Source organism: Mustela erminea, chromosome 5 (genome assembly GCF_009829155.1).
Source record: "Mustela erminea isolate mMusErm1 chromosome 5, mMusErm1.Pri, whole genome shotgun sequence".
NCBI lineage: Eukaryota > Metazoa > Chordata > Mammalia > Carnivora > Mustelidae > Mustela > Mustela erminea.
The window spans coordinates 74,484,700-74,509,314 of record NC_045618.1 but is presented as its reverse complement, the minus strand read 5'-3'; the positions used below and the strand labels follow the sequence as shown (position 1 = coordinate 74,509,314).

The 24,615-nt window shown below is 42.6% G+C and overlaps 4 protein-coding genes and 1 non-coding gene across 5 annotated transcripts; all 5 read right to left on the bottom strand.

Moving 5' to 3' along the window:
* Positions 1 to 262: 262 nt before the first annotated feature.
* On the bottom strand, positions 263 to 365 carry LOC116592121. Its single transcript, XR_004286313.1, has one exon. It is a non-coding gene; the product is annotated as a U6 spliceosomal RNA (small nuclear RNA).
* Positions 366 to 3,167: 2,802 nt separating this feature from the next.
* Positions 3,168 to 4,097, bottom strand: LOC116590193 (olfactory receptor 49). Its single transcript, XM_032341813.1, has one exon. It carries the CDS (start codon positions 4,095 to 4,097, stop codon positions 3,168 to 3,170), a length of 930 nt encoding a protein of 309 aa, XP_032197704.1.
* Positions 4,098 to 9,873: 5,776 nt separating this feature from the next.
* Positions 9,874 to 10,803, bottom strand: LOC116590192 (olfactory receptor 49-like). Its single transcript, XM_032341812.1, has one exon. It carries the CDS (start codon positions 10,801 to 10,803, stop codon positions 9,874 to 9,876), a length of 930 nt encoding a protein of 309 aa, XP_032197703.1.
* A 5,691-nt stretch (positions 10,804 to 16,494) lies between these two features.
* LOC116590191 (olfactory receptor 49-like) lies at positions 16,495 to 17,424 on the bottom strand. The gene has a single exon (XM_032341811.1). The coding sequence runs from the start codon at positions 17,422 to 17,424 to the stop codon at positions 16,495 to 16,497; it is 930 nt and encodes a 309-aa protein (XP_032197702.1).
* A 5,692-nt stretch (positions 17,425 to 23,116) lies between these two features.
* On the bottom strand, positions 23,117 to 24,046 carry LOC116590190 (olfactory receptor 49-like). The gene has a single exon (XM_032341809.1). The coding sequence runs from the start codon at positions 24,044 to 24,046 to the stop codon at positions 23,117 to 23,119; it is 930 nt and encodes a 309-aa protein (XP_032197700.1).
* Between the last annotated feature and the right edge of the window lie 569 nt (positions 24,047 to 24,615).

The following is a 24,615-nucleotide window of genomic DNA, read 5'->3' as shown; positions in this document are numbered from 1 at the left end:
TATTTTTTTTTCTGAAAAGTCTAAAAATTTTCAATAACCAAGTTTATAAACTTTTTTTATGTTCCTTTCATTAAAAAACTCCCTCCATATCTTTAATAAGACAACTTTTACTTATATTTTCTTTTTTTAACATTTTCATGGTTTATATTTATTTATTTGATTCATTTTGAACTTACTGGAATTTAAGGTCTAACTTCACTTTTTCTTCAAGATGCTAGATGATTTCTCAATTTTCCTTCGTTTATTCAACTTATTCCTTCAGTAAAACGTAAAACCTGTTTTTTGCGTGTCATCCTTGCGCAGGGGCCATGCTAATCTTCTCTGTATCGTTCCAATTTTAGTATATGTGCTGCCGAAGCGAGCACTAAAACCTGTTTTTTAATGTGTACTTGTTCTGCACCAAGCCCTGTGCTAAGCATTATTACAAATCTTAATGCATTAATGTTTATAAGGATTCTATGAGGTAGACACTACATTAAATATTATACATATATCTATCTATACTATCCATATATAAAACTGAGATACAAAGAAGTATTGCTTAATCAAGATTCAATAGCTAGTAGATATCTGGGATCTCAACCTAGGTATTAGGTAGGCTTCCAGTACTTTTTGAGGGGCTTCCAAATCTCTGTACTATACTGCCTCTCAAAATGATTGATGTCCATAACATGCCTTGTAGCTACTCGCTTTGCAGCTAGTAGACTTCTGTAGTACCCACCAACTGGTTTGTACCAAGAATCAGTTTGTTTCCAAATCTTGATTTGATAGTTAGACTTATTATATTCACATCTATTCACTAAATAAAGATAAACCGATGAAATATGAGTATTAAAACAAAGCTATCTCTATGAAAACCAAGTTGATTCCTTTCAACAGATTCCACAGAGCCAAAAAATGAAAAAATGTGGTTGATTGAGGTGTGGGCTAGAACTGTGAAGACTGGCAAACAAACATAAAACAAAAGTTCTAGAATTCTGTTCTCAGACAGTGTACCAAGCATCTTTGAGACTTTTGTATTACTGAAACAAATCCTGATAATTAGAGAGGGTGCATAATGAATGTGGTTTAAATAAGAAAGACTACAACAATCATCAGACTCATTCTCATAGAAAAGGATATTTTTAGATTAGTGAATACATATTTGCTTATAGGCTTAATTTCAAATAAGTACTTAAGGTGTGTATCACTTTTAAATTATTCTTCTGCTTTAACTTCCCCGTCTTCCCAACCAACCAACCAAGTACTAATTCTAATCTTTCTGAAAGGAAAGTTTCTACCTGGTTAGCCAATAGTCTTGACATCATTTATTGATTTAAACTCCTTTTTTTTTTTTAACTGATTAGAAAGCCTACTTAATCATTTATTAGATCCTTGTGTGTATTGTGTTATCTTTTCAGATTTTATATAGAGTTTGATTTTTCTATTTGTTAGTTCTTGATTTCATGTTTTTTTAAAAAAGATTTTTTAAATTTAATAGATTGATGCACAGCGAGAGAAGGAACACAAGCACAGGAAGTGGGAGAGGGAGAAGAAGACTTCCTATTGAGCAGGGAGCGGATACAGGGCTTGATCCTAGGACCCTGGGATCATGACCTGAGCTGAAGGCAGATGGCTAATGACTGAGCCACCCAGGCACACCTTGATTTAGTGTTTTAATACCTGATACTTTTTTTTTTTTAAAGAGATTTTATTTATTTATTTGACAGAGAGAGACACAAAGAGAGAGGGAACTCAAGCAGGGGGAGTGGGAGAGGGACAGCAGGGCTCCCACTGAGCATGGAGCCTGACGTGGGGCTTGATCCCGGGATCCTGGGATCAGGACCCCAGCTGAAGGCAGATGTCCAACGACTAAGCCACCCAGGCACCCCTACTTTCTTTTTTAAAAAATATATTATTTATTTATTTGAGAGAGTGAGGGAGCAGAGAGAGAGAGAGAGAGAACCAGGTTGGGGGAAGGGAAGAGGGAGAGGGAGAAGCAGGATCCCACTGAGCAGAGAGCTAGATGTAGGACCGGCTCTCAGGGCCTGGGTTCATGACCTGAGCTGAAGGCAGACACTCAACAGACTGAGCCACCCAGGTGCCCCTTATACTTGATACTTTCTTCATTTTATTATGTCTTGGATATTTCACATCATTAAGTTTTCCATATATGTCTTACTTCTGAAGTTTATCATCAATATATTCTTTTTTTAAAAAATGTATTTTTTTATTTACTTGAGAGAGAGTGAGAGAGAGAGCACGAGAGGGGAGAGTTTCAGAGGGAAAAGCAGACTCCTGACTGAGAAGGGAGCCCAATATGGGACTCGATCCCAGGACTCCAGGATTGTGACCTGAGCCAAAGGCAGTCACTGAACCAACTGAGCCACCCAGGTGCCCCTCATGAGTATATTCTTTTTTTTTTTTTTTTTTAAGATTTTATTTATTTATTCGACAGAGAGAGATCACAAGTAGGCAGAGAGGCAGGCAGAGAGAGAGAGGAGGAAGCAGGCTCCCTGCTGAGCAGAGAGCCCGATGTGGGACTCGATCCCAGGACCCTGAGATCATGACCTGAGCCGAAGGCAGCGGCTTAACCCACTGAGCCACCCAGGCGCCCACTCATGAGTATATTCTTGTTGAGGATCTTTTTATCAGTTATGAAAGGTTCTAGTGAAGATGGTTGCTCTTTGTCATTATAACTTTTTAAAAATATTATCTATTTATTTATTTGAGAGAGAAAAAGAGAGAGTGTGTGCGGGCAGGGTAGGGAGAAAGGGGGCAGGAGAGAATCTCAAGCAGACTATGCACTCAGTGCGAAGCTGAACTTGGGGCTTGATCTCATGACCCTGAGATCATGACCAGAGCTGAAGTTGAGTCAACTGCTCAACCAACTGAACCATCCAGGCACCCCTGTTTATTGTTATAAATTAAAATGAGACAAGACTGAGAAACTCAGATAAAGCTCAGGGTCAGAAGCATGAACACATACCAACATAGCAGTGGATACTGAATTTTCTGTACCCTCTGATTTTGCATGAGCCAATAATACATGTGAGAAACCACTATAGTTTAGAGCACATGGTAAAAACTGTCAAGAAGGAGGTAGTTCATTGGGATCAGGACAGGACTGCCTTTATAGAGGTTTAGGCAAGGAGATAAACTTGCCCTCTCTCAGGCACACCTCATTTTTATGAGAGGAGCTTGCTCATTCGCTCTCTAAACACCTGCTTCACCTGTTTGTTCCTCAGGGTGTAGATGAAGGGATTGAGCATCGGGGTCACCACGGTATTGAGCAAGGCCACCACCTTGTTTTTGTCCTCTCCCTCATTGCCCTTCCCTGATCGGACGTACATGAAGATGCAGCTGCCATAGAAGAGAGACACGACAATGATGTGGGAGGAGCAGGTTGAGAAGGCTTTCTGCCTCTCCTTGGCTGAGGGGATGCGCAGGATGGTGTGGAGGATGTGGCCATAGCAGGTGGCCGTCACGGACAACGTGCCCAGTAAACTGATATTGGCTGTAATAAAGCCCAGGAGCTCTATCAGACTCGTGTCTGCACATATGAGCTCCAGGAGTGGGAAGTTGTCACAGAAGAAATGATTAATGATATTGGGGCCACAGAATGGCTGTTGAAAAGTGATGAAACTTGGAAAGATGATGAGAAGGAATCCTGTCATCCATGAACAAAGAACTAGCTGGACACAGACCCTTTTGCTCATGATGGTGGCATAACGCAAGGGGTTACATATGGCCACATACCTGTCAAAGGACATCACTGCCAGTAGGAAGAACTCGGTGGTGCCCAGGAAGAAATAGAGGAAAAACTGGAGAAAGCAACCTGGGAGAGAAATGGTCTTGTATCCAGTCAGGATGTTGGTCAGCATCTTGGGGAAGATGACCGAGGTGAACCAGATCTCCAGGACAGCAAAGTTGCGGAGGAAGTAGTACATTGGGATGTGGAGACGCCTGTCCATGAGGGTGATGCCCACAATGAGGAGGTTCCCCAGCAGAGTGAGGAGGTAGGTCAGGAGCAGCCCCAGGAAGATGAGCATCTGTAGCTCACAGGCATCTGAGAGCCCCAGCAGGACAAACTCAGTGACAGTGGTGTGGTTCCTCATGGCTCCTCTGACATTCACTGGGGGTGGCCAATCAGAAGTGTGCAACATCAGGATTTGTGGTGTTCTGGGTACCTGAGGGCACTTGGAACTGAAAGGAAAGAGGGATGAGTGTTCTATTTTAAGCTGAAGGAGTCCTTTTGTTTTTCTGGATGTATCAGTCCCTTTCTTAACCTCCTCATGCTTGTTGTCCAGATTCCTCATTGAGTTAGCCTCAAGTCACACGTATTCTGACCCAATTTAAATCAATTTTCTGGGATTCTTTGGGGGGAAGTATTGCCTTTACCAATTCTTTTTCATTTCTCATGTTTCTTTCTTTCTTTTTAAAAAATTTTATTTACTTATTTGAGGGAGAGAATGAAAAAGAGAGCATGAGAGGGGAGAGTGTCAGAGAGAGAAGCAGACTCCTCACTAGGAAACTCTGTATTAAGCTCCTTTCATTCTTTTCTTTTAGGTTAGATGATGTTTTTTTTCATATTCACCCAAATGTACAAGGGGCCTCTCAAGTGCATTAAAATAAATCCCTCTACAATTCCTGTGTCCAATGGATCACAGACCTTTGTAGAAAACATTGATGGAATAATTACTCTAGAGCTTGTTACTGAAGGCATTTAAGTTAGAGATGGTGGTTGCACCTGAGCTCCATCATTCACTAACTTGTCTAGGACCGGTTATCCACCTCACCAAAACTTTTCCTTGATGGGAACAATAACAGCATATTTGTAAAGAGTTCTCCCAGAGCTTAAATGAATGATGCATACCCAACACTTAGCACAAGGCTAGCCACAGAGCAAGCAGCTGTGTAATGTTAGCTATTTGAATATCTCCCTTTGTGCCTGAAACTCTAGTAGGGCAATAAGAGGAAATCACAGTCAAATTGGAGAAAAGACACTGGATTTGGGGCCAGAAATATTTAAACAAAAAGTTAAAAAAATATGAAGGCATTGTCAGCTCATTATAGAAAGTTTAGGAAACACAGAGAAGTGGAATAAAAAGAATCATATGTAACCCCACAGAGGCACTTTTATGCACATTTTGATTCATTTCTATTATATTTTTTCCATTCTTATCTAGTGTTTATTGTTTTACCTACTATGCTCATAGATGATGTATTTTGCTTCTCTTTCCTTCTGACATATTACTATAAGAAATTTTTGTCAATTTATTACAAACTTCTTGTTATTATATTATTTGATTGATACACTGGGAGGGAAGCATGTGCTTTGAAACTGATATATAGTGAGGAAAAGAGCATATATTTGTAGATGTGGCATCATGTTTAATATTTTGGGATAATATCCTAAATATGATAACAAAGTTAATAACAATTAATGGTGATATTCAGAATTGCTCATTGGCCAGTTTCAAATTCAGATGTTTGTTTTAAATAATTTTTAAATGGCTTATTTTAAATGATTATTACTTCTGGTTTCTACATTGTTTAATACTGTCCATGGAGGTCTGGGTAAAGAACTAGGTAACCTTGCCATTGGTTGTTTTTTTATAGATTTGACAGGTTAAGGCAAGCTTCTGTAGGGAGCAGGATAATGTGATAAGATTGCATAAGAAAAGTGGTAACACACTACTTTATAGCTATGTGACGTATGTATTTTGATGGAGAAGGACTGGATGAGAACACTTAAAGATTAACATGATCGCCAGTAAGGATGGGAGGATGGTGGATGATTTTTCTTTCCTCTTTAAATTATTGCTTATAAAATAACTTAAGTTCAAGCTCATAAGTGAAGCCAGCACAGTGAGACCACTTGTGTGAAGACATGGGCAGAGCACTTTGGGAGAGACGAATGGGAAACAAATGACTGTCTGTGAAAACAGTGAGAAAAAGCTTTAGAGATTCTGTGACTCAACAGCTGGATCTGAGTCAGAATACTGAGAATGATGAAAAAAATCAAATGGGCCATAGCCTGCCGGTGGCACCGGCAGACAGATGACAGATTTCTAGGCAGAGCGTCCAGAACTATCAGATTCCCCTTCCCCCATTCCCAAAATGCATCAATGCAGGTTGCCTACTAGCTACCAGGTGAGGTGCTCAGTTGTCTTCACAAGGCACTTGCGATGATGGAGACCCCTGGTTTTCACAGGAAATTCCAGGCTCTACAGTGTTGCCTGAGGACCACACTTTTTCGGGGACTCACCAGAGATTCAAAGTGAGGGAAGCTCCAGAGCTGTAACATGGTCTGCCGATCATGGACATAGGCATGTCCTGTCTTCTTTGTAGTGCATGTGTCACAAACCTCCATGTTTTCCAACAACCAGTCTTCCTTATGATGCTCCCCAACTCCTTTGTCACCAACACATCCCCAGACCTCCTCAGAAATGAGCGATCTTGGGTATTCCCCAGAACTTCTGGGTTCACCAGTTTTCAGGAAGTTTCTATTGCTTCTGCCCTATCACAGTACCCCTGCTGGGCCACCTTCCTGGGGAAATGGATGTAGGCACACAATTAATTATTTACCCATCCCTCCTAAACTAAGGCAAAGACAGATGTCAGCTGGTGCAGATACGTATGACTCATCTTCAGTTGGGCTTAAGAGGCTTCTGGCTAAAGGTACATGCCTTTCCAGGGTCATGGTGCCCATAGAGGATTCTGGGGTAAACAATTAGTGGCAGACGTCTTGTCTCTGTGGAGGTGGCATCGGGCCGGGGCTGCTTGAGGTTCTGTTTGGTCTCCATGGGTCTCAGAGATACACAAGGTACACAGCTCAAACTTAACCAATCTAGAGAGTCCCTCTCTTCTTTTGCAGGATGAAGCTGTGGTTCCCCTGAGATTCATTACCATCGCTGGCATCAGGGAGTTGGGAGGGTCCCTTACCTCTAACTTTCTTCAAATTTGAGATGGAGACTTTATACTTTTTTCTGGCTGAGAAACTCAAAACTCCTCACGATGTTTATTATAACAAAGAAGTTCAGCTATCAAAACATTCAACAAAGTTCTGTTGAGTGCTTAATGTGTGACTAGATGCCAGAGATGTACAGGCAGAGCCTTGTGGGGACCAAAGACATTAAGCAATCACACAAGTGGTTAATTACTCTGGTGACGAGTGTCTTGAAGGAGAGCTCTTAGGACATCCTGAGCTAGACTGAAGGACAAGGGAAGGTGTCCCTGATGGAGTTCTATAAACCCGAGACCTGAAGGAAGAGTTGGAGTGTGGGGGATAAAAACTTTGCATTAATTAATTAATTAATCCTTCATTCAACACATGTTCACTGAGCACCTACTATGTGCCAAGCACTGTGCTATGCAGTGAGGATGACTATGAATGGTAAGTGAAAGAAACATGGCCCTAGTCCCCATGAAACTTACTTTTCATTGGGAGAGTCTTGGTAAGACGATCTTAGGACATAGTCCCCAACTTGGCTTTTGACCCAATGAAGTGACAACTACTGTGTAATCCCACCTTCTTTCTTTGGTCACCACACTACCACTGAGTGGATTAAACCAGCTGATGTAAGTTGACTGCAGTGAGTAGTATGATTTTAGGAGCCAATGGTGTGTTTGGAAAGGCAAATGAGTGACTGACTTTCAGCTGCTCTCTGTTTTTAAATGGCCGAGTGAGTTAATTTGACTATGGTTTCTCTCTCCTGAGAGTCTGGATGTTCTTGATGTGGTAGGATGGCTAGTGTTGGTGAAATGCTCCCTAAACACTTAGACGTCATGTAAACTGCTTGTGGAGTCACCTTACCAGGTGGTAAGAGGCAGACTATACCACTGACCCATAAGAAGGAGGCCCAGACAGCTGGACATCTGAGGGTAAAGAGTGAATGTGGTACACACTGTACCTGCTGGATCTGCTTATCGAAATTTTATTCCTTCTCTGGCCAGATCAGAAAGGGCCTTTTTAAGCCTTGCAGCTTTTGAATGGTGACCATCCATCATTGGGCACCTGCCAGGCACAGTGAGAAATGAGAACACTGAGTCCCCTCTGTGTCTAGACTTACTCCCTTTTCTTCCATGGAATTCCATTTTCTTCCCTGACAATGGTTTTATCCTTATTATGTGAATCTATGTTTCTGGGTAAAGAGCTCCTCATCTGAAAGAAAAAGAGCCTGACTTACTCTCCTGGAACTGGGAAATTAGTCTTTTTCTCACACTGACACTCAGGAGAGGAACACATGTTAATGTATATGTACTAACAAGACATTGTCAGGACTGTGAATGTATAAAGTGGGTGTTTGGCAAGAGAAAACCAGGTGAGACCTGCCTTAGATGATTGCCAGGAAAGGCATGGCCAAGGAAGTATGACTGGAGCTCAGACATGAAGGCAGAATCAGGGTTGCCCAGGTGACTGGTCATGAAAGTTTCTAGGCAAAGAGAACAGAGTATTTCAAGGCTGTGATATGGCAAAAAGCTGGTGTTCCTGAAGCACAGCAAGAGGGCCAGTGAGTCAGGAAGAGGGTGATGGTGTTGTGAGATTTGGCTTGAGTGTTGTGCTGGGTTCAAAATTTGCGGAGCCTTGAAGACCTGGCCTGCAAGGAGGATGATGTAACCAAGTGTATTCCAAGCCACATAATACATTTTCTTGAACATGACATTTGTGTAATTATTATTTTGGACAGAATAAATACGTAATTAATTTCTTTATTTAATGTTTGCTTATTTGCCAGTGTGTCTTTATTTTTTCCTTCATGAACATAGTGAACATTTTAGTAACAAACTTCAACAGGTCAAATTGTGTATTTCACTTTATATGGTATTTACTACAATATTTGCAATACACAATTAAAAAATATTTTACTTATTTATTTGACACAGAGAGAGAGACAGCAAGAGAGGGAACAGAGGCAGGGGGAGTGGGCAAAGGAGAAGCAGAGTTCCTGCTGAGCAAGGAGCCTGATGCGGGGCTTGATTCCAGGACCCTGGGATCATGACCTGAGCCAGAGGCAGAGGCTTAATGACTGAGCCACCCAGGCATCCCTGGAATACACAATTTATAGCAATTTGAATAGAAATCGTTTTGCTGAGAACTGGTGTGAACTTCAGAAAGAAATGAGGGAAGATAGGATGATAAATGGAGGAAATGAACTAACATTTATTGAGGACTTACTATGTGCCAGTCACTACTTGAGGCATCTTGCGTAGATATCTCATTTGACTCTCTTCATACTCCTTTGGAATGGGCATTGCATTCCCATTTTACAGGGGAGAAAACTGAGGCTAAAGAGAAGAAACCAACTAGTAGGTCAAAGAGCCTTTGTCATTAGGAATGAGGAATTTCTATGAATTTTAGTACTAAAAGACCATAAGTAGCTTATATACAAATAATGAGGAGTCAGCCTTAGTCCTTTGTTGAGTTCTTGCTGATGTGTTACTGTGACAGCAGTGCAAGTGTGAAATGAGGGCAGTGCTAACAGAGGACTGTTCTCTCCTCTGAGGGTGTTGGAGCAACAGACACAGAACAATCCAATTAGTCTGCAAGCACTTATTGAGTATTTGTATGGTCAGTGCCAATGGGTTGGTGCTTGAGGCTTATGGTGAGTTACAGATCTATTACCTGCTCCCAAAGAGTTCTTTATATTCTGTTGGGAGGCCAGGCAGACACAGGCGGAATGAAGAGAGTAATTCAAATCTGATAATTAATAAAAATGCCTTGACGGTCTAGAGGAATCATGAGTTCATGCTGAATTGCATAGTGACTGATACCCTAGAAACATGGCATCAGAGAATTTTCTAAGTGGGGAAGTCTCATTTTCTTGCTGGGACCTGATAGTCCCTTAGCTTGTCTGGGAATATTAGCTCCAACTTCTTAGTTCCACGGCTTTATAAGAAGAGTCTGTTTGCCTGCTCCCTAAACACCTGCTTCACCTGTTTGTTCCTCAGGGTGTAGATGAAGGGATTGAGCATCGGGGTCACCACGGTATTGAGCAAGGCCACCACCTTGTTTTTGTCCTCTCCCTCATTGCCCTTCCCTGATCGGACGTACATGAAGATGCAGCTGCCATAGAAGAGAGACACGACAATGATGTGGGAGGAGCAGGTTGAGAAGGCTTTCTGCCTCTCCTTGGCTGAGGGGATGCGCAGGATGGTGTGGAGGATGTGGCCATAGCAGGTGGCCGTCACGGACAACGTGCCCAGTAAACTGATATTGGCTGTAATAAAGCCCAGGAGCTCTATCAGACTCGTGTCTGCACATATGAGCTCCAGGAGTGGGAAGTTGTCACAGAAGAAATGATTAATGACATTGGGGCCACAGAATGGCTGTTGAAAAGTGATGAAACTTGGAAAGATGATGAGAAGGAATCCTGTCATCCATGAACAAAGAACTAGCTGGATACAGACCCTTTTGCTCATGATGGTGGCATAACGCAGGGGGTTACATATGGCCACATACCTGTCAAAGGACATCACTGCCAGTAGGAAGAACTCGGTGGTGCCCAGGAAGAAATAGAGGAAACTTTGTAGGAAACAGCCTGGGAGAGAAATGGTCTTGTATCCAGTCAGGATGTTGGTCAGCATCTTGGGGAAGATGACCGAGGTGAACCAGATCTCCAGGACAGCAAAGTTGCGGAGGAAGTAGTACATCGGGGTGTGGAGACGCCTGTCCGTGAGGGTGATGCCCACAATGAGGAGGTTCCCCAGCAGAGTGAGGAGGTAGGTCAGGAGCAGCCCCAGGAAGATGAGCATCTGTAGCTCACAGGCATCTGAGAGCCCCAGCAGGACAAACTCAGTGACAGTGGTGTGGTTCCTCATGGCTCCTCTGACATCCGCTGGGGATGGCCAATCAGAAGTGTGCAACATCAGGATTTGTGGTGTTCTGGGTATCTGAGGGCATTTGGAACTGAAAGGAAGAAGGATTCAGAGCAGAAGGAGCCCTTTTGTTTTTGGATCTATCAGTCCCTTTCTCAGCCTCCTCAGGCTTGTTGTTCAGATTCCTCATTGAGTTAGCATCAAGTCACATGTATTCTGACCCAATTTAAATCAATTTTCTGGTATTCTTTGGGGGAAAGTTTTGCCTTTACCAATTCTTTTTATTTCTCTTTTTTCTATTAAGAAACTCTATATTAAGCTCCGTTCATTCTTTTCTTTTAGATTAGACGATGGTTCTTTTCATATTCACCCAAATGTACAAGGGGCCTCTCAAGTGTATTAAAACAAATCCCTCTACAATTCCTGTGTCCAATGGATCAAAGACTTTTATAGAAAACATTGATGGAATAATTACTCTAGAGCTTGTTACAGAAGGCATTTAAGCTAGAGGTTGTGGTTGCACCTGAGCTCCATCATTCACTAACTTGTCTAGGACCGGTTATCCACCTCACCAAAACTTTTCCTTGATGGGAACAATAACAGCATATTTGTAAAGAGTTCTCCCAGAGCTTAAATGAATGATGCATACCCAACACTTAGCACAAGGCTAGCCACAGAGCAAGCAGCTGTGTAATGTTAGCTATTTGAATATCTCCCTTTGTGCCTGAAACTCTAGTAGGGCAATAAGAGGAAATCACAGTCAAATTGGAGAAAAGACACTGGGATTTGGGGCCATAAGTATTTAAACAAAAAGTAAAAAAAATATGAAGGCATTGTCAGCTCATTATAAGGAAGTTTAGGAAACACAGAGAAGTGGAATAAAAGAATCATATGTAGCCCCACAGAGGCTTTTTATGCACATTTTGATTTATTTCTATTTTTAAAAATTTCTATTATTTCTATTTCTATTTCTATTTTTTCTGTTCTTAGTGTTTATTGTTTACCTACCATGCTCATAGTTGATGTATTTTGCTTCTCTTTCCTTCTGACACATTACTATAAGAAATTTTTGTCAATTTATTACAAACTGCTTGTTATTATATTATTTGAATGACACATTGGGAGGGAAGCATGTGCTTTGAAACTGATATATAGTGAGGAAGAGAGCATATATTTGTAGATGTGGCATCATGTTTAATATTTTGGGATAATATCCTAAATATGATAACAAAGTTAATAACAATTAATGGTGATATTCAGAATTGCTCATTGGCCAGTTTCAAATTCAGATGTTTTTTTAAAATAATTTTTGAATGGCTTATTTTAAATGATTATTACTTCTGGTTTCTACATTGTTTAATACTGTCCATGGAGGTCTGGGTAAAGAACTAGGCAACCTTGCCATTGGTTGTTTTTTTATAGATTTGACAGGTTAAGGCAAGCTTCTGTAGGGAGCAGGATAATGTGATAAGACTGCATAAGAAAAGTGGTAACACACTACTTTATAGCTATGTGACGTATGTATTTTGATGGAGAAGGACTGGATGAGAACACTTAAAGATTAACATGATCGCCAGTAAGGATGGGAGGATGGTGGATGATTTTTCTTTCCTCTTTAAATTATTGCTTATAAAATAACTTAAGTTCAAGCTCATAAGTGAAGCCAGCACAGTGAGACCACTTGTGTGAAGACATGGGCAGAGCACTTTGGGAGAGACGAATGGGAAACAAATGACTGTCCGTGAAGACAGTGAGAAAAAGCTTTAGAGATTCTGTGACTCAACAGCTGGATCTGAGTCAGAATACTGAGAATGATGAAAAAAATCAAATGGGCCATAGCCTGCCAGTGGCACCGGCAGACAGATGACAGATTTCTAGGCAGAGCGTCCAGAACTATCAGATTCCCCTTCCCCCATTCCCAAAATGCATCAATGCAGGTTGCCTACTAGCTACCAGGTGAGGTGCTCAGTTGTCTTCACAAGGCACTTGCGATGATGGAGACCCCTGGTTTTCACAGGAAATTCCAGGCTCTACAGTGTTGCCTGAGGACCACACTTTTTGGGGGACTCACCAGAGATTCAAAGTGAGGGAAGCTCCAGAGCTGTAACATGGTCTGCCGATCATGGACATAGGCATGTCCTGTCTTCTTTGTAGTGCATGTGTCACAAACCTCCATGTTTTCCAACAACCAGTCTTCCTTATGATGCTCCCCAACTCCTTTGTCACCAACACATCCCCAGACCTCCTCAGAAATGAGCGATCTTGGGTATTCCCCAGAACTTCTGGGTTCACCAGTTTTCAGGAAGTTTCTATTGCTTCTGCCCTATCACAGTACCCCTGCTGGGCCACCTTCCTGGGGAAATGGATGTAGGCACACAATTAATTATTTACCCATCCCTCCTAAACTAAGGCAAAGACAGATGTCAGCTGGTGCAGATACGTATGACTCATCTTCAGTTGGGCTTAAGAGGCTTCTGGCTAAAGGTACATGCCTTTCCAGGGTCATGGTGCCCATAGAGGATTCTGAGGTAAACAATTAGTGGCAGACGTCTTGTCTCTGTGGAGGTGGCATCGGGCCGGGGCTGCTTGAGGTTCTGTTTGGTCTCCATGGGTCTCAGAGATACACAAGGTACACAGCTCAAACTTAACCAATCTAGAGAGTCCCTCTCTTCTTTTGCAGGATGAAGCTGTGGTTCCCCTGAGATTCATTACCATCGCTGGCATCAGGGAGTTGGGAGGGTCCCTTACCTCTAACTTTCTTCAAATTTGAGATGGAGACTTTATACTTTTTTCTGGCTGAGAAACTCAAAACTCCTCACGATGTTTATTATAACAAAGAAGTTCAGCTATCAAAACATTCAACAAAGTTCTGTTGAGTGCTTAATGTGTGACTAGATGCCAGAGATGTACAGGCAGAGCCTTGTGGGGACCAAAGACATTAAGCAATCACACAAGTGGTTAATTACTATGGTGACGAGTGTCTTGAAGGAGAGCTCTTAGGACATCCTGAGCTAGACTGAAGGACAAGGGAAGGTGTCCCTGATGGAGTTCTATAAACCCGAGACCTGAAGGAAGAGTTTGAGTGTGGGGGATAAAAACTTTGCATTAATAATTAATTAATCCTTCATTCAACACATGTTCACTGAGCACCTACTATGCGCCAAGCACTGTGCTATGCAGTGAGGATGACTATGAATGGTAAGTGAAAGAAACATGGCCCTAGTCCCCATGAAACTTACTTTTCATTGGGAGAGTCTTGGTAAGACGATCTTAGGACATAGTCCCCAACTTGGCTTTTGACCCAATGAAGTGACAACTACTGTGTAATCCCACCTTCTTTCTTTGGTCACCACACTACCACTGAGTGGATTAAACCAGCTGATGTAAGTTGACTGCAGTGAGTAGTATGATTTTAGGAGCCAATGGTGTGTTTGGAAAGGCAAATGAGTGACTGACTTTCAGCTGCTCTCTGTTTTTAAATGGCCGAGTGAGTTAATTTGACTATGGTTTCTCTCTCCTGAGAGTCTGGATGTTCTTGATGTGGTAGGATGGCTAGTGTTGGTGAAATGCTCCCTACACACTTAGACGTCATGTAAACTGCTTGTGGAGTCACCTTACCAGGTGGTAAGAGGCAGACTATACCACTGACCCATAAGAAGGAGGCCCAGACAGCTGGACATCTGAGGGTAAAGAGTGAATGTGGTACACACTGTACCTGCTGGATCTGCTTATCGAAATTTTATTCCTTCTCTGGCCAGATCAGAAAGGGCCTTTTTAAGCCTTGCAGCTTTTGAATGGTGACCATCCATCATTGGGCACCTGCCAGGCACAGTGAGAAATGAGAACACTGAGTCCCCTCTGTGTCTAGACTTACTCCCTTTTCTTCCATGGAATTCCATTTTCTTCCCTGACAATGGTTTTATCCTTATTATGTGAATCTATGTTTCTGGGTAAAGAGCTCCTCATCTGAAAGAAAAAGAGCCTGACTTACTCTCCTGGAACTGGGAAATTAGTCTTTTTCTCACACTGACACTCAGGAGAGGAACACATGTTAATGTATATGTACTAACAAGACATTGTCAGGACTGTGAATGTATAAAGTGGGTGTTTGGCAAGAGAAAACCAGGTGAGACCTGCCTTAGATGATTGCCAGGAAAGGCATGGCCAAGGAAGTATGACCGGAGCTCAGACATGAAGGCAGAATCAGGGTTGCCCAGGTGACTGGTCATGAAAGTTTCTAGGCAAAGAGAACAGAGTATTTCAAGGCCATGATATGGCAAAAAGCTGGTGTTCCTGAAGCACAGCAAGAGGGCCAGTGAGTCAGGAAGAGGGTGATGGTGTTGTGAGATTTGGCTGGAGTGTTGTGCTGGGTTCAAAATTTGCGGAGCCTTGAAGACCTGGCCCACAAGGAGGATGATGTAACCAAGTGTATTCCAAGCCACATAATACATTTTCTTGAACATGACATTTGTGTAATTATTATTTTGGAAAGAATAAATACAGTAATTAATTTCTTTATTTAATGTTTGCTTATTTGCCAGTGTGTCTTTATTTTTTCCTTCATGAACATAGTGAACATTTTAGTAACAAACTTCAACAGGTCAAATTGTGTATTTCACTTTATATGGTATTTACTACAATATTTGCAATACACAATTAAAAAATATTTTACTTATTTATTTGACACAGAGAGAGAGACAGCAAGAGAGGGAACAGAGGCAGGGGGAGTGGGCAAAGGAGAAGCAGAGTTCCTGCTGAGCAAGGAGCCTGATGCGGGGCTTGATTCCAGGACCCTGGGATCATGACCTGAGCCAGAGGCAGAGGCTTAATGACTGAGCCACCCAGGCATCCCTGGAATACACAATTTATAGCAATTTGAATAGAAATCGTTTTGCTGAGAACTGGTGTGAACTTCAGAAAGAAATGAGGGAAGATAGGATGATAAATGGAGGAAATGAACTAACATTTATTGAGGACTTACTATGTGCCAGTCACTACTTGAGGCATCTTGCGTAGATATCTCATTTGACTCTCTTCATACTCCTTTGGAATGGGCATTGCATTCCCATTTTACAGGGGAGAAAACTGAGGCTAAAGAGAAGAAACCAACTAGTAGGTCAAAGAGCCTTTGTCATTAGGAATGAGGAATTTCTATGAATTTTAGTACTAAAAGACCATAAGTAGCTTATATACAAATAATGAGGAGTCAGCCTTAGTCCTTTGTTGAGTTCTTGCTGATGTGTTACTGTGACAGCAGTGCAAGTGTGAAATGAGGGCAGTGCTAACAGAGGACTGTTCTCTCCTCTGAGGGTGTTGGAGCAACAGACACAGAACAATCCAATTAGTCTGCAAGCACTTATTGAGTATTTGTATGGTCAGTGCCAATGGGTTGGTGCTTGAGGCTTATGGTGAGTTACAGATCTATTACCTGCTCCCAAAGAGTTCTTTATATTCTGTTGGGAGGCCAGGCAGACACAGGCGGAATGAAGAGAGTAATTCAAATCTGATAATTAATAAAAATGCCTTGACGGTCTAGAGGAATCATGAGTTCATGCTGAATTGCATAGTGACTGATACCCTAGAAACATGGCATCAGAGAATTTTCTAAGTGGGGAAGTCTCATTTTCTTGCTGGGACCTGATAGTCCCTTAGCTTGTCTGGGAATATTAGCTCCAACTTCTTAGTTCCACGGCTTTATAAGAAGAGTCTGTTTGCCTGCTCCCTAAACACCTGCTTCACCTGTTTGTTCCTCAGGGTGTAGATGAAGGGATTGAGCATCGGGGTCACCACGGTATTGAGCAAGGCCACCACCTTGTTTTTGTCCTCTCCCTCATTGCCCTTCCCTGATCGGACGTACATGAAGATGCAGCTGCCATAGAAGAGAGACACGACAATGATGTGGGAGGAGCAGGTTGAGAAGGCTTTCTGCCTCTCCTTGGCTGAGGGGATGCGCAGGATGGTGTGGAGGATGTGGCCATAGCAGGTGGCCGTCACGGACAACGTGCCCAGTAAACTGATATTGGCTGTAATAAAGCCCAGGAGCTCTATCAGACTCGTGTCTGCACATATGAGCTCCAGGAGTGGGAAGTTGTCACAGAAGAAATGATTAATGACATTGGGGCCACAGAATGGCTGTTGAAAAGTGATGAAACTTGGAAAGATGATGAGAAGGAATCCTGTCATCCATGAACAAAGAACTAGCTGGATACAGACCCTTTTGCTCATGATGGTGGCATAACGCAGGGGGTTACATATGGCCACATACCTGTCAAAGGACATCACTGCCAGTAGGAAGAACTCGGTGGTGCCCAGGAAGAAATAGAGGAAACTTTGTAGGAAACAGCCTGGGAGAGAAATGGTCTTGTATCCAGTCAGGATGTTGGTCAGCATCTTGGGGAAGATGACCGAGGTGAACCAGATCTCCAGGACAGCAAAGTTGCGGAGGAAGTAGTACATCGGGGTGTGGAGACGCCTGTCCGTGAGGGTGATGCCCACAATGAGGAGGTTCCCCAGCAGAGTGAGGAGGTAGGTCAGGAGCAGCCCCAGGAAGATGAGCATCTGTAGCTCACAGGCATCTGAGAGCCCCAGCAGGACAAACTCAGTGACAGTGGTGTGGTTCCTCATGGCTCCTCTGACATCCGCTGGGGATGGCCAATCAGAAGTGTGCAACATCAGGATTTGTGGTGTTCTGGGTATCTGAGGGCATTTGGAACTGAAAGGAAGAAGGATTCAGAGCAGAAGGAGCCCTTTTGTTTTTGGATCTATCAGTCCCTTTCTCAGCCTCCTCAGGCTTGTTGTTCAGATTCCTCATTGAGTTAGCATCAAGTCACATGTATTCTGACCCAATTTAAATCAATTTTCTGGTATTCTTTGGGGGAAAGTTTTGCCTTTACCAATTCTTTTTATTTCTCTTTTTTCTATTAAGAAACTCTATATTAAGCTCCGTTCATTCTTTTCTTTTAGATTAGACGATGGTTCTTTTCATATTCACCCAAATGTACAAGGGGCCTCTCAAGTGTATTAAAACAAATCCCTCTACAATTCCTGTGTCCAATGGATCAAAGACTTTTATAGAAAACATTGATGGAATAATTACTCTAGAGCTTGTTACAGAAGGCATTTAAGCTAGAGGTTGTGGTTGCACCTGAGCTCCATCATTCACTAACTTGTCTAGGACCGGTTATCCACCTCACCAAAACTTTTCCTTGATGGGAACAATAACAGCATATTTGTAAAGAGTTCTCCCAGAGCTTAAATGAATGATGCATACCCAACACTTAGCACAAGGCTAGCCACAGAGCAAGCAGCTGTGTAATGTTAGCTATTTGAATATCTCCCTTTGTGCCTGAAACTCTAGTAGGGCAATAAGAGGAAATCACAGTCAAATTGGAGAAAAGACACTGGGATTTGGGGCCATAAGTATTTAAACAAAAAGTAAAAAAAATATGAAGGCATTGTCAGCTCATTATAAGGAAGTTTAGGAAACACAGAGAAGTGGAATAAAAGAATCATATGTAGCCCCACAGAGGCTTTTTATGCACATTTTGATTTATTTCTATTTTTAAAAATTTCTATTATTTCTATTTCTATTTCTATTTTTTCTGTTCTTAGTGTTTATTGTTTACCTACCATGCTCATAGTTGATGTATTTTGCTTCTCTTTCCTTCTGACACATTACTATAAGAAATTTTTGTCAATTTATTACAAACTGCTTGTTATTATATTATTTGAATGACACATTGGGAGGGAAGCATGTGCTTTGAAACTGATATATAGTGAGGAAGAGAGCATATATTTGTAGATGTGGCATCATGTTTAATATTTTGGGATAATATCCTAAATATGATAACAAAGTTAATAACAATTAATGGTGATATTCAGAATTGCTCATTGGCCAGTTTCAAATTCAGATGTTTTTTTAAAATAATTTTTGAATGGCTTATTTTAAATGATTATTACTTCTGGTTTCTACATTGTTTAATACTGTCCATGGAGGTCTGGGTAAAGAACTAGGCAACCTTGCCATTGGTTGTTTTTTTATAGATTTGACAGGTTAAGGCAAGCTTCTGTAGGGAGCAGGATAATGTGATAAGACTGCATAAGAAAAGTGGTAACACACTACTTTATAGCTATGTGACGTATGTATTTTGATGGAGAAGGACTGGATGAGAACACTTAAAGATTAACATGATCGCCAGTAAGGATGGGAGGATGGTGGATGATTTTTCTTTCCTCTTTAAATTATTGCTTATAAAATAACTTAAGTTCAAGCTCATAAGTGAAGCCAGCACAGTGAGACCACTTGTGTGAAGACATGGGCAGAGCACTTTGGGAGAGACGAATGGGAAACAAATGACTGTCCGTGAAGACAGTGAGAAAAAGCTTTAGAGATTCTGTGACTCAACAGCTGGATCTGAGTCAGAATACTGAGAATGATGAAAAAAATCAAATGGGCCATAGCCTGCCAGTGGCACCGGCAGACAGATGACAGATTTCTAGGCAGAGCGTCCAGAACTATCAGATTCCCCTTCCCCCATTCCCAAAATGCATCAATGCAGGTTGCCTACTAGCTACCAGGTGAGGTGCTCAGTTGTCTTCACAAGGCACTTGCGATGATGGAGACCCCTGGTTTTCACAGGAAATTCCAGGCTCTACAGTGTTGCCTGAGGACCACACTTTTTGGGGGACTCACCAGAGATTCAAAGTGAGGGAAGCTCCAGAGCTGTAACATGGTCTGCCGATCATGGACATAGGCATGTCCTGTCTTCTTTGTAGTGCATGTGTCACAAACCTCCATGTTTTCCAACAACCAGTCTTCCTTATGATGCTCCCCAACTCCTTTGTCACCAACACATCCCCAGACCTCCTCAGAAATGAGCGATCTTGGGTATTCCCCAGAACTTCTGGGTTCACCAGTTTTCAGGAAGTTTCTATTGCTTCTGCCCTATCACAGTACCCCTGCTGGGCCACCTTCCTGGGGAAATGGATGTAGGCACACAATTAATTATTTACCCATCCCTCCTAAACTAAGGCAAAGACAGATGTCAGCTGGTGCAGATACGTATGACTCATCTTCAGTTGGGCTTAAGAGGCTTCTGGCTAAAGGTACATGCCTTTCCAGGGTCATGGTGCCCATAGAGGATTCTGAGGTAAACAATTAGTGGCAGACGTCTTGTCTCTGTGGAGGTGGCATCGGGCCGGGGCTGCTTGAGGTTCTGTTTGGTCTCCATGGGTCTCAGAGATACACAAGGTACACAGCTCAAACTTAACCAATCTAGAGAGTCCCTCTCTTCTTTTGCAGGATGAAGCTGTGGTTCCCCTGAGATTCATTACCATCGCTGGCATCAGGGAGTTGGGAGGGTCCCTTACCTCTAACTTTCTTCAAATTTGAGATGGAGACTTTATACTTTTTTCTGGCTGAGAAACTCAAAACTCCTCACGATGTTTATTATAACAAAGAAGTTCAGCTATCAAAACATTCAACAAAGTTCTGTTGAGTGCTTAATGTGTGACTAGATGCCAGAGATGTACAGGCAGAGCCTTGTGGGGACCAAAGACATTAAGCAATCACACAAGTGGTTAATTACTATGGTGACGAGTGTCTTGAAGGAGAGCTCTTAGGACATCCTGAGCTAGACTGAAGGACAAGGGAAGGTGTCCCTGATGGAGTTCTATAAACCCGAGACCTGAAGGAAGAGTTTGAGTGTGGGGGATAAAAACTTTGCATTAATTAATTAATTAATCCTTCATTCAACACATGTTCACTGAGCACCTACTATGCGCCAAGCACTGTGCTATGCAGTGAGGATGACTATGAATGGTAAGTGAAAGAAACATGGCCCTAGTCCCCATGAAACTTACTTTTCATTGGGAGAGTCTTGGTAAGACGATCTTAGGACATAGTCCCCAACTTGGCTTTTGACCCAATGAAGTGACAACTACTGTGTAATCCCACCTTCTTTCTTTGGTCACCACACTACCACTGAGTGGATTAAACCAGCTGATGTAAGTTGACTGCAGTGAGTAGTATGATTTTAGGAGCCAATGGTGTGTTTGGAAAGGCAAATGAGTGACTGACTTTCAGCTGCTCTCTGTTTTTAAATGGCCGAGTGAGTTAATTTGACTATGGTTTCTCTCTCCTGAGAGTCTGGATGTTCTTGATGTGGTAGGATGGCTAGTGTTGGTGAAATGCTCCCTACACACTTAGACGTCATGTAAACTGCTTGTGGAGTCACCTTACCAGGTGGTAAGAGGCAGACTATACCACTGACCCATAAGAAGGAGGCCCAGACAGCTGGACATCTGAGGGTAAAGAGTGAATGTGGTACACACTGTACCTGCTGGATCTGCTTATCGAAATTTTATTCCTTCTCTGGCCAGATCAGAAAGGGCCTTTTTAAGCCTTGCAGCTTTTGAATGGTGACCATCCATCATTGGGCACCTGCCAGGCACAGTGAGAAATGAGAACACTGAGTCCCCTCTGTGTCTAGACTTACTCCCTTTTCTTCCATGGAATTCCATTTTCTTCCCTGACAATGGTTTTATCCTTATTATGTGAATCTATGTTTCTGGGTAAAGAGCTCCTCATCTGAAAGAAAAAGAGCCTGACTTACTCTCCTGGAACTGGGAAATTAGTCTTTTTCTCACACTGACACTCAGGAGAGGAACACATGTTAATGTATATGTACTAACAAGACATTGTCAGGACTGTGAATGTATAAAGTGGGTGTTTGGCAAGAGAAAACCAGGTGAGACCTGCCTTAGATGATTGCCAGGAAAGGCATGGCCAAGGAAGTATGACCGGAGCTCAGACATGAAGGCAGAATCAGGGTTGCCCAGGTGACTGGTCATGAAAGTTTCTAGGCAAAGAGAACAGAGTATTTCAAGGCCATGATATGGCAAAAAGCTGGTGTTCCTGAAGCACAGCAAGAGGGCCAGTGAGTCAGGAAGAGGGTGATGGTGTTGTGAGATTTGGCTGGAGTGTTGTGCTGGGTTCAAAATTTGCGGAGCCTTGAAGACCTGGCCCACAAGGAGGATGATGTAACCAAGTGTATTCCAAGCCACATAATACATTTTCTTGAACATGACATTTGTGTAATTATTATTTTGGAAAGAATAAATACAGTAATTAATTTCTTTATTTAATGTTTGCTTATTTGCCAGTGTGTCTTTATTTTTTCCTTCATGAACATAGTGAACATTTTAGTAACAAACTTCAACAGGTCAAATTGTGTATTTCACTTTATATGGTATTTACTACAATATTTGCAATACACAATTAAAAAATATTTTACTTATTTATTTGACACAGAGAGAGAGACAGCAAGAGAGGGAACAGAGGCAGGGGGAGTGGGCAAAGGAGAAGCAGAGTTCCTGCTGAGCAAGGAGCCTGATGCGGGGCTTGATTCCAGGACCCTGGGATCATGACCTGAGCCAGAGGCAGAGGCTTAATGACTGAGCCACCCAGGCATCCCTGGAATACACAATTTATAGCAATTTGAATAGAAATCGTTTTGCTGAGAACTGGTGTGAACTTCAGAAAGAAATGAGGGAAGATAGGATGATAAATGGAGGAAATGAACTAACATTTATTGAGGACTTACTATGTGCCAGTCACTACTTGAGGCATCTTGCGTAGATATCTCATTTGACTCTCTTCATACTCCTTTGGAATGGGCATTGCATTCCCATTTTACAGGGGAGAAAACTGAGGCTAAAGAGAAGAAACCAACTAGTAGGTCAAAGAGCCTTTGTCATTAGGAATGAGGAATTTCTATGAATTTTAGTACTAAAAGACCATAAGTAGCTTATATACAAATAATGAGGAGTCAGCCTTAGTCCTTTGTTGAGTTCTTGCTGATGTGTTACTGTGACAGCAGTGCAAGTGTGAAATGAGGGCAGTGCTAACAGAGGACTGTTCTCTCCTCTGAGGGTGTTGGAGCAACAGACACAGAACAATCCAATTAGTCTGCAAGCACTTATTGAGTATTTGTATGGTCAGTGCCAATGGGTTGGTGCTTGAGGCTTATGGTGAGTTACAGATCTATTACCTGCTCCCAAAGAGTTCTTTATATTCTGTTGGGAGGCCAGGCAGACACAGGCGGAATGAAGAGAGTAATTCAAATCTGATAATTAATAAAAATGCCTTGACGGTCTAGAGGAATCATGAGTTCATGCTGAATTGCATAGTGACTGATACCCTAGAAACATGGCATCAGAGAATTTTCTAAGTGGGGAAGTCTCATTTTCTTGCTGGGACCTGATAGTCCCTTAGCTTGTCTGGGAATATTAGCTCCAACTTCTTAGTTCCACGGCTTTATAAGAAGAGTCTGTTTGCCTGCTCCCTAAACACCTGCTTCACCTGTTTGTTCCTCAGGGTGTAGATGAAGGGATTGAGCATCGGGGTCACCACGGTATTGAGCAAGGCCACCACCTTGTTTTTGTCCTCTCCCTCATTGCCCTTCCCTGATCGGACGTACATGAAGATGCAGCTGCCATAGAAGAGAGACACGACAATGATGTGGGAGGAGCAGGTTGAGAAGGCTTTCTGCCTCTCCTTGGCTGAGGGGATGCGCAGGATGGTGTGGAGGATGTGGCCATAGCAGGTGGCCGTCACGGACAATGTGCCCAGTAAACTGACATTGGCTGTAATAAAGCCCAGGAGCTCTATCAGACTCGTGTCTGCACATATGAGCTCCAGGAGTGGGAAGTTGTCACAGAAGAAATGATTAATGACATTGGGGCCACAGAATGGCTGTTGAAAAGTGATGAAACTTGGAAAGATGATGAGAAGGAATCCTGTCATCCATGAACAAAGAACTAGCTGGATACAGACCCTTTTGCTCATGATGGTGGCATAACGCAGGGGGTTACATATGGCCACATACCTGTCAAAGGACATCACTGCCAGTAGGAAGAACTCGGTGGTGCCCAGGAAGAAATAGAGGAAAAACTGGAGAAAGCAACCTGGGAGAGAAATGGTCTTGTATCCAGTCAGGATGTTGGTCAGCATCTTGGGGAAGATGACCGAGGTGAACCAGATCTCCAGGACAGCAAAGTTGCGGAGGAAGTAGTACATCGGGGTGTGGAGGCGCCTGTCCGTGAGGGTGATGCCCACAATGAGGAGGTTCCCCAGCAGAGTGAGGAGGTAGGTCAGGAGCAGCCCCAGGAAGATGAGCATCTGTAGCTCACAGGCATCTGAGAGCCCCAGCAGGACAAACTCAGTGACAGTGGTGTGGTTCCTCATGGCTCCTCTGACATCCGCAGGGGATGGCCAATCAGAAATGTGCAACATCAGGATTTGTGGTGTTCTGGGTATCTGAGGGCACTTGGAACTGAAAGGAAAGAGGGATGAGTGTTCCATTTTCAGCTGAAGGAGTCCTTTGTTTTCACGAGGGTGGTATCTTCGTACTACTCACTATTCAGGCTTGTTGTGTAGATAGCCTGGGGATTTTTGTCTCTTGTTTGGTCCCAGGCATTTTTGTGTTGGAGGAGAAAATGGTGGTTTTCAGGGTGATGTAAGTAAGTCCCCAATAGCAAAAATTATCCTTGCTTACTTTTTAAAAAAAAGATTTTATTTATTTATTTATTTGATAGAGATTATAAGAAGTCAGAGAGGCAGGCAGAGAGCGAGGAGGAAGCAGGCTCCCCGCTGAGCAGAGAGCCAGATGTGGGGCTCTATCCCAGGATCCTGAGACCATGACCTGAGCCGAAGTTAGAGGCCTAACCCACTGAGCCACCCAGGCTCCCCTCTTGCTTACTTTTTTTTTTTTTTTTTTTTTTAAGATTTTTGCTTGCTTACTTTTTTAACCCAAC

Bases quoted from the DNA above. Each gene is read 5' to 3' on its own strand.
- LOC116590193 (XM_032341813.1), bottom strand. From the start codon at position 4,097: ATGAGGAACCACACCACTGTCACTGAGTTTGTCCTGCTGGGGCTCTCA.
- LOC116590192 (XM_032341812.1), bottom strand. From the start codon at position 10,803: ATGAGGAACCACACCACTGTCACTGAGTTTGTCCTGCTGGGGCTCTCA.
- LOC116590191 (XM_032341811.1), bottom strand. From the start codon at position 17,424: ATGAGGAACCACACCACTGTCACTGAGTTTGTCCTGCTGGGGCTCTCA.
- LOC116590190 (XM_032341809.1), bottom strand. From the start codon at position 24,046: ATGAGGAACCACACCACTGTCACTGAGTTTGTCCTGCTGGGGCTCTCA.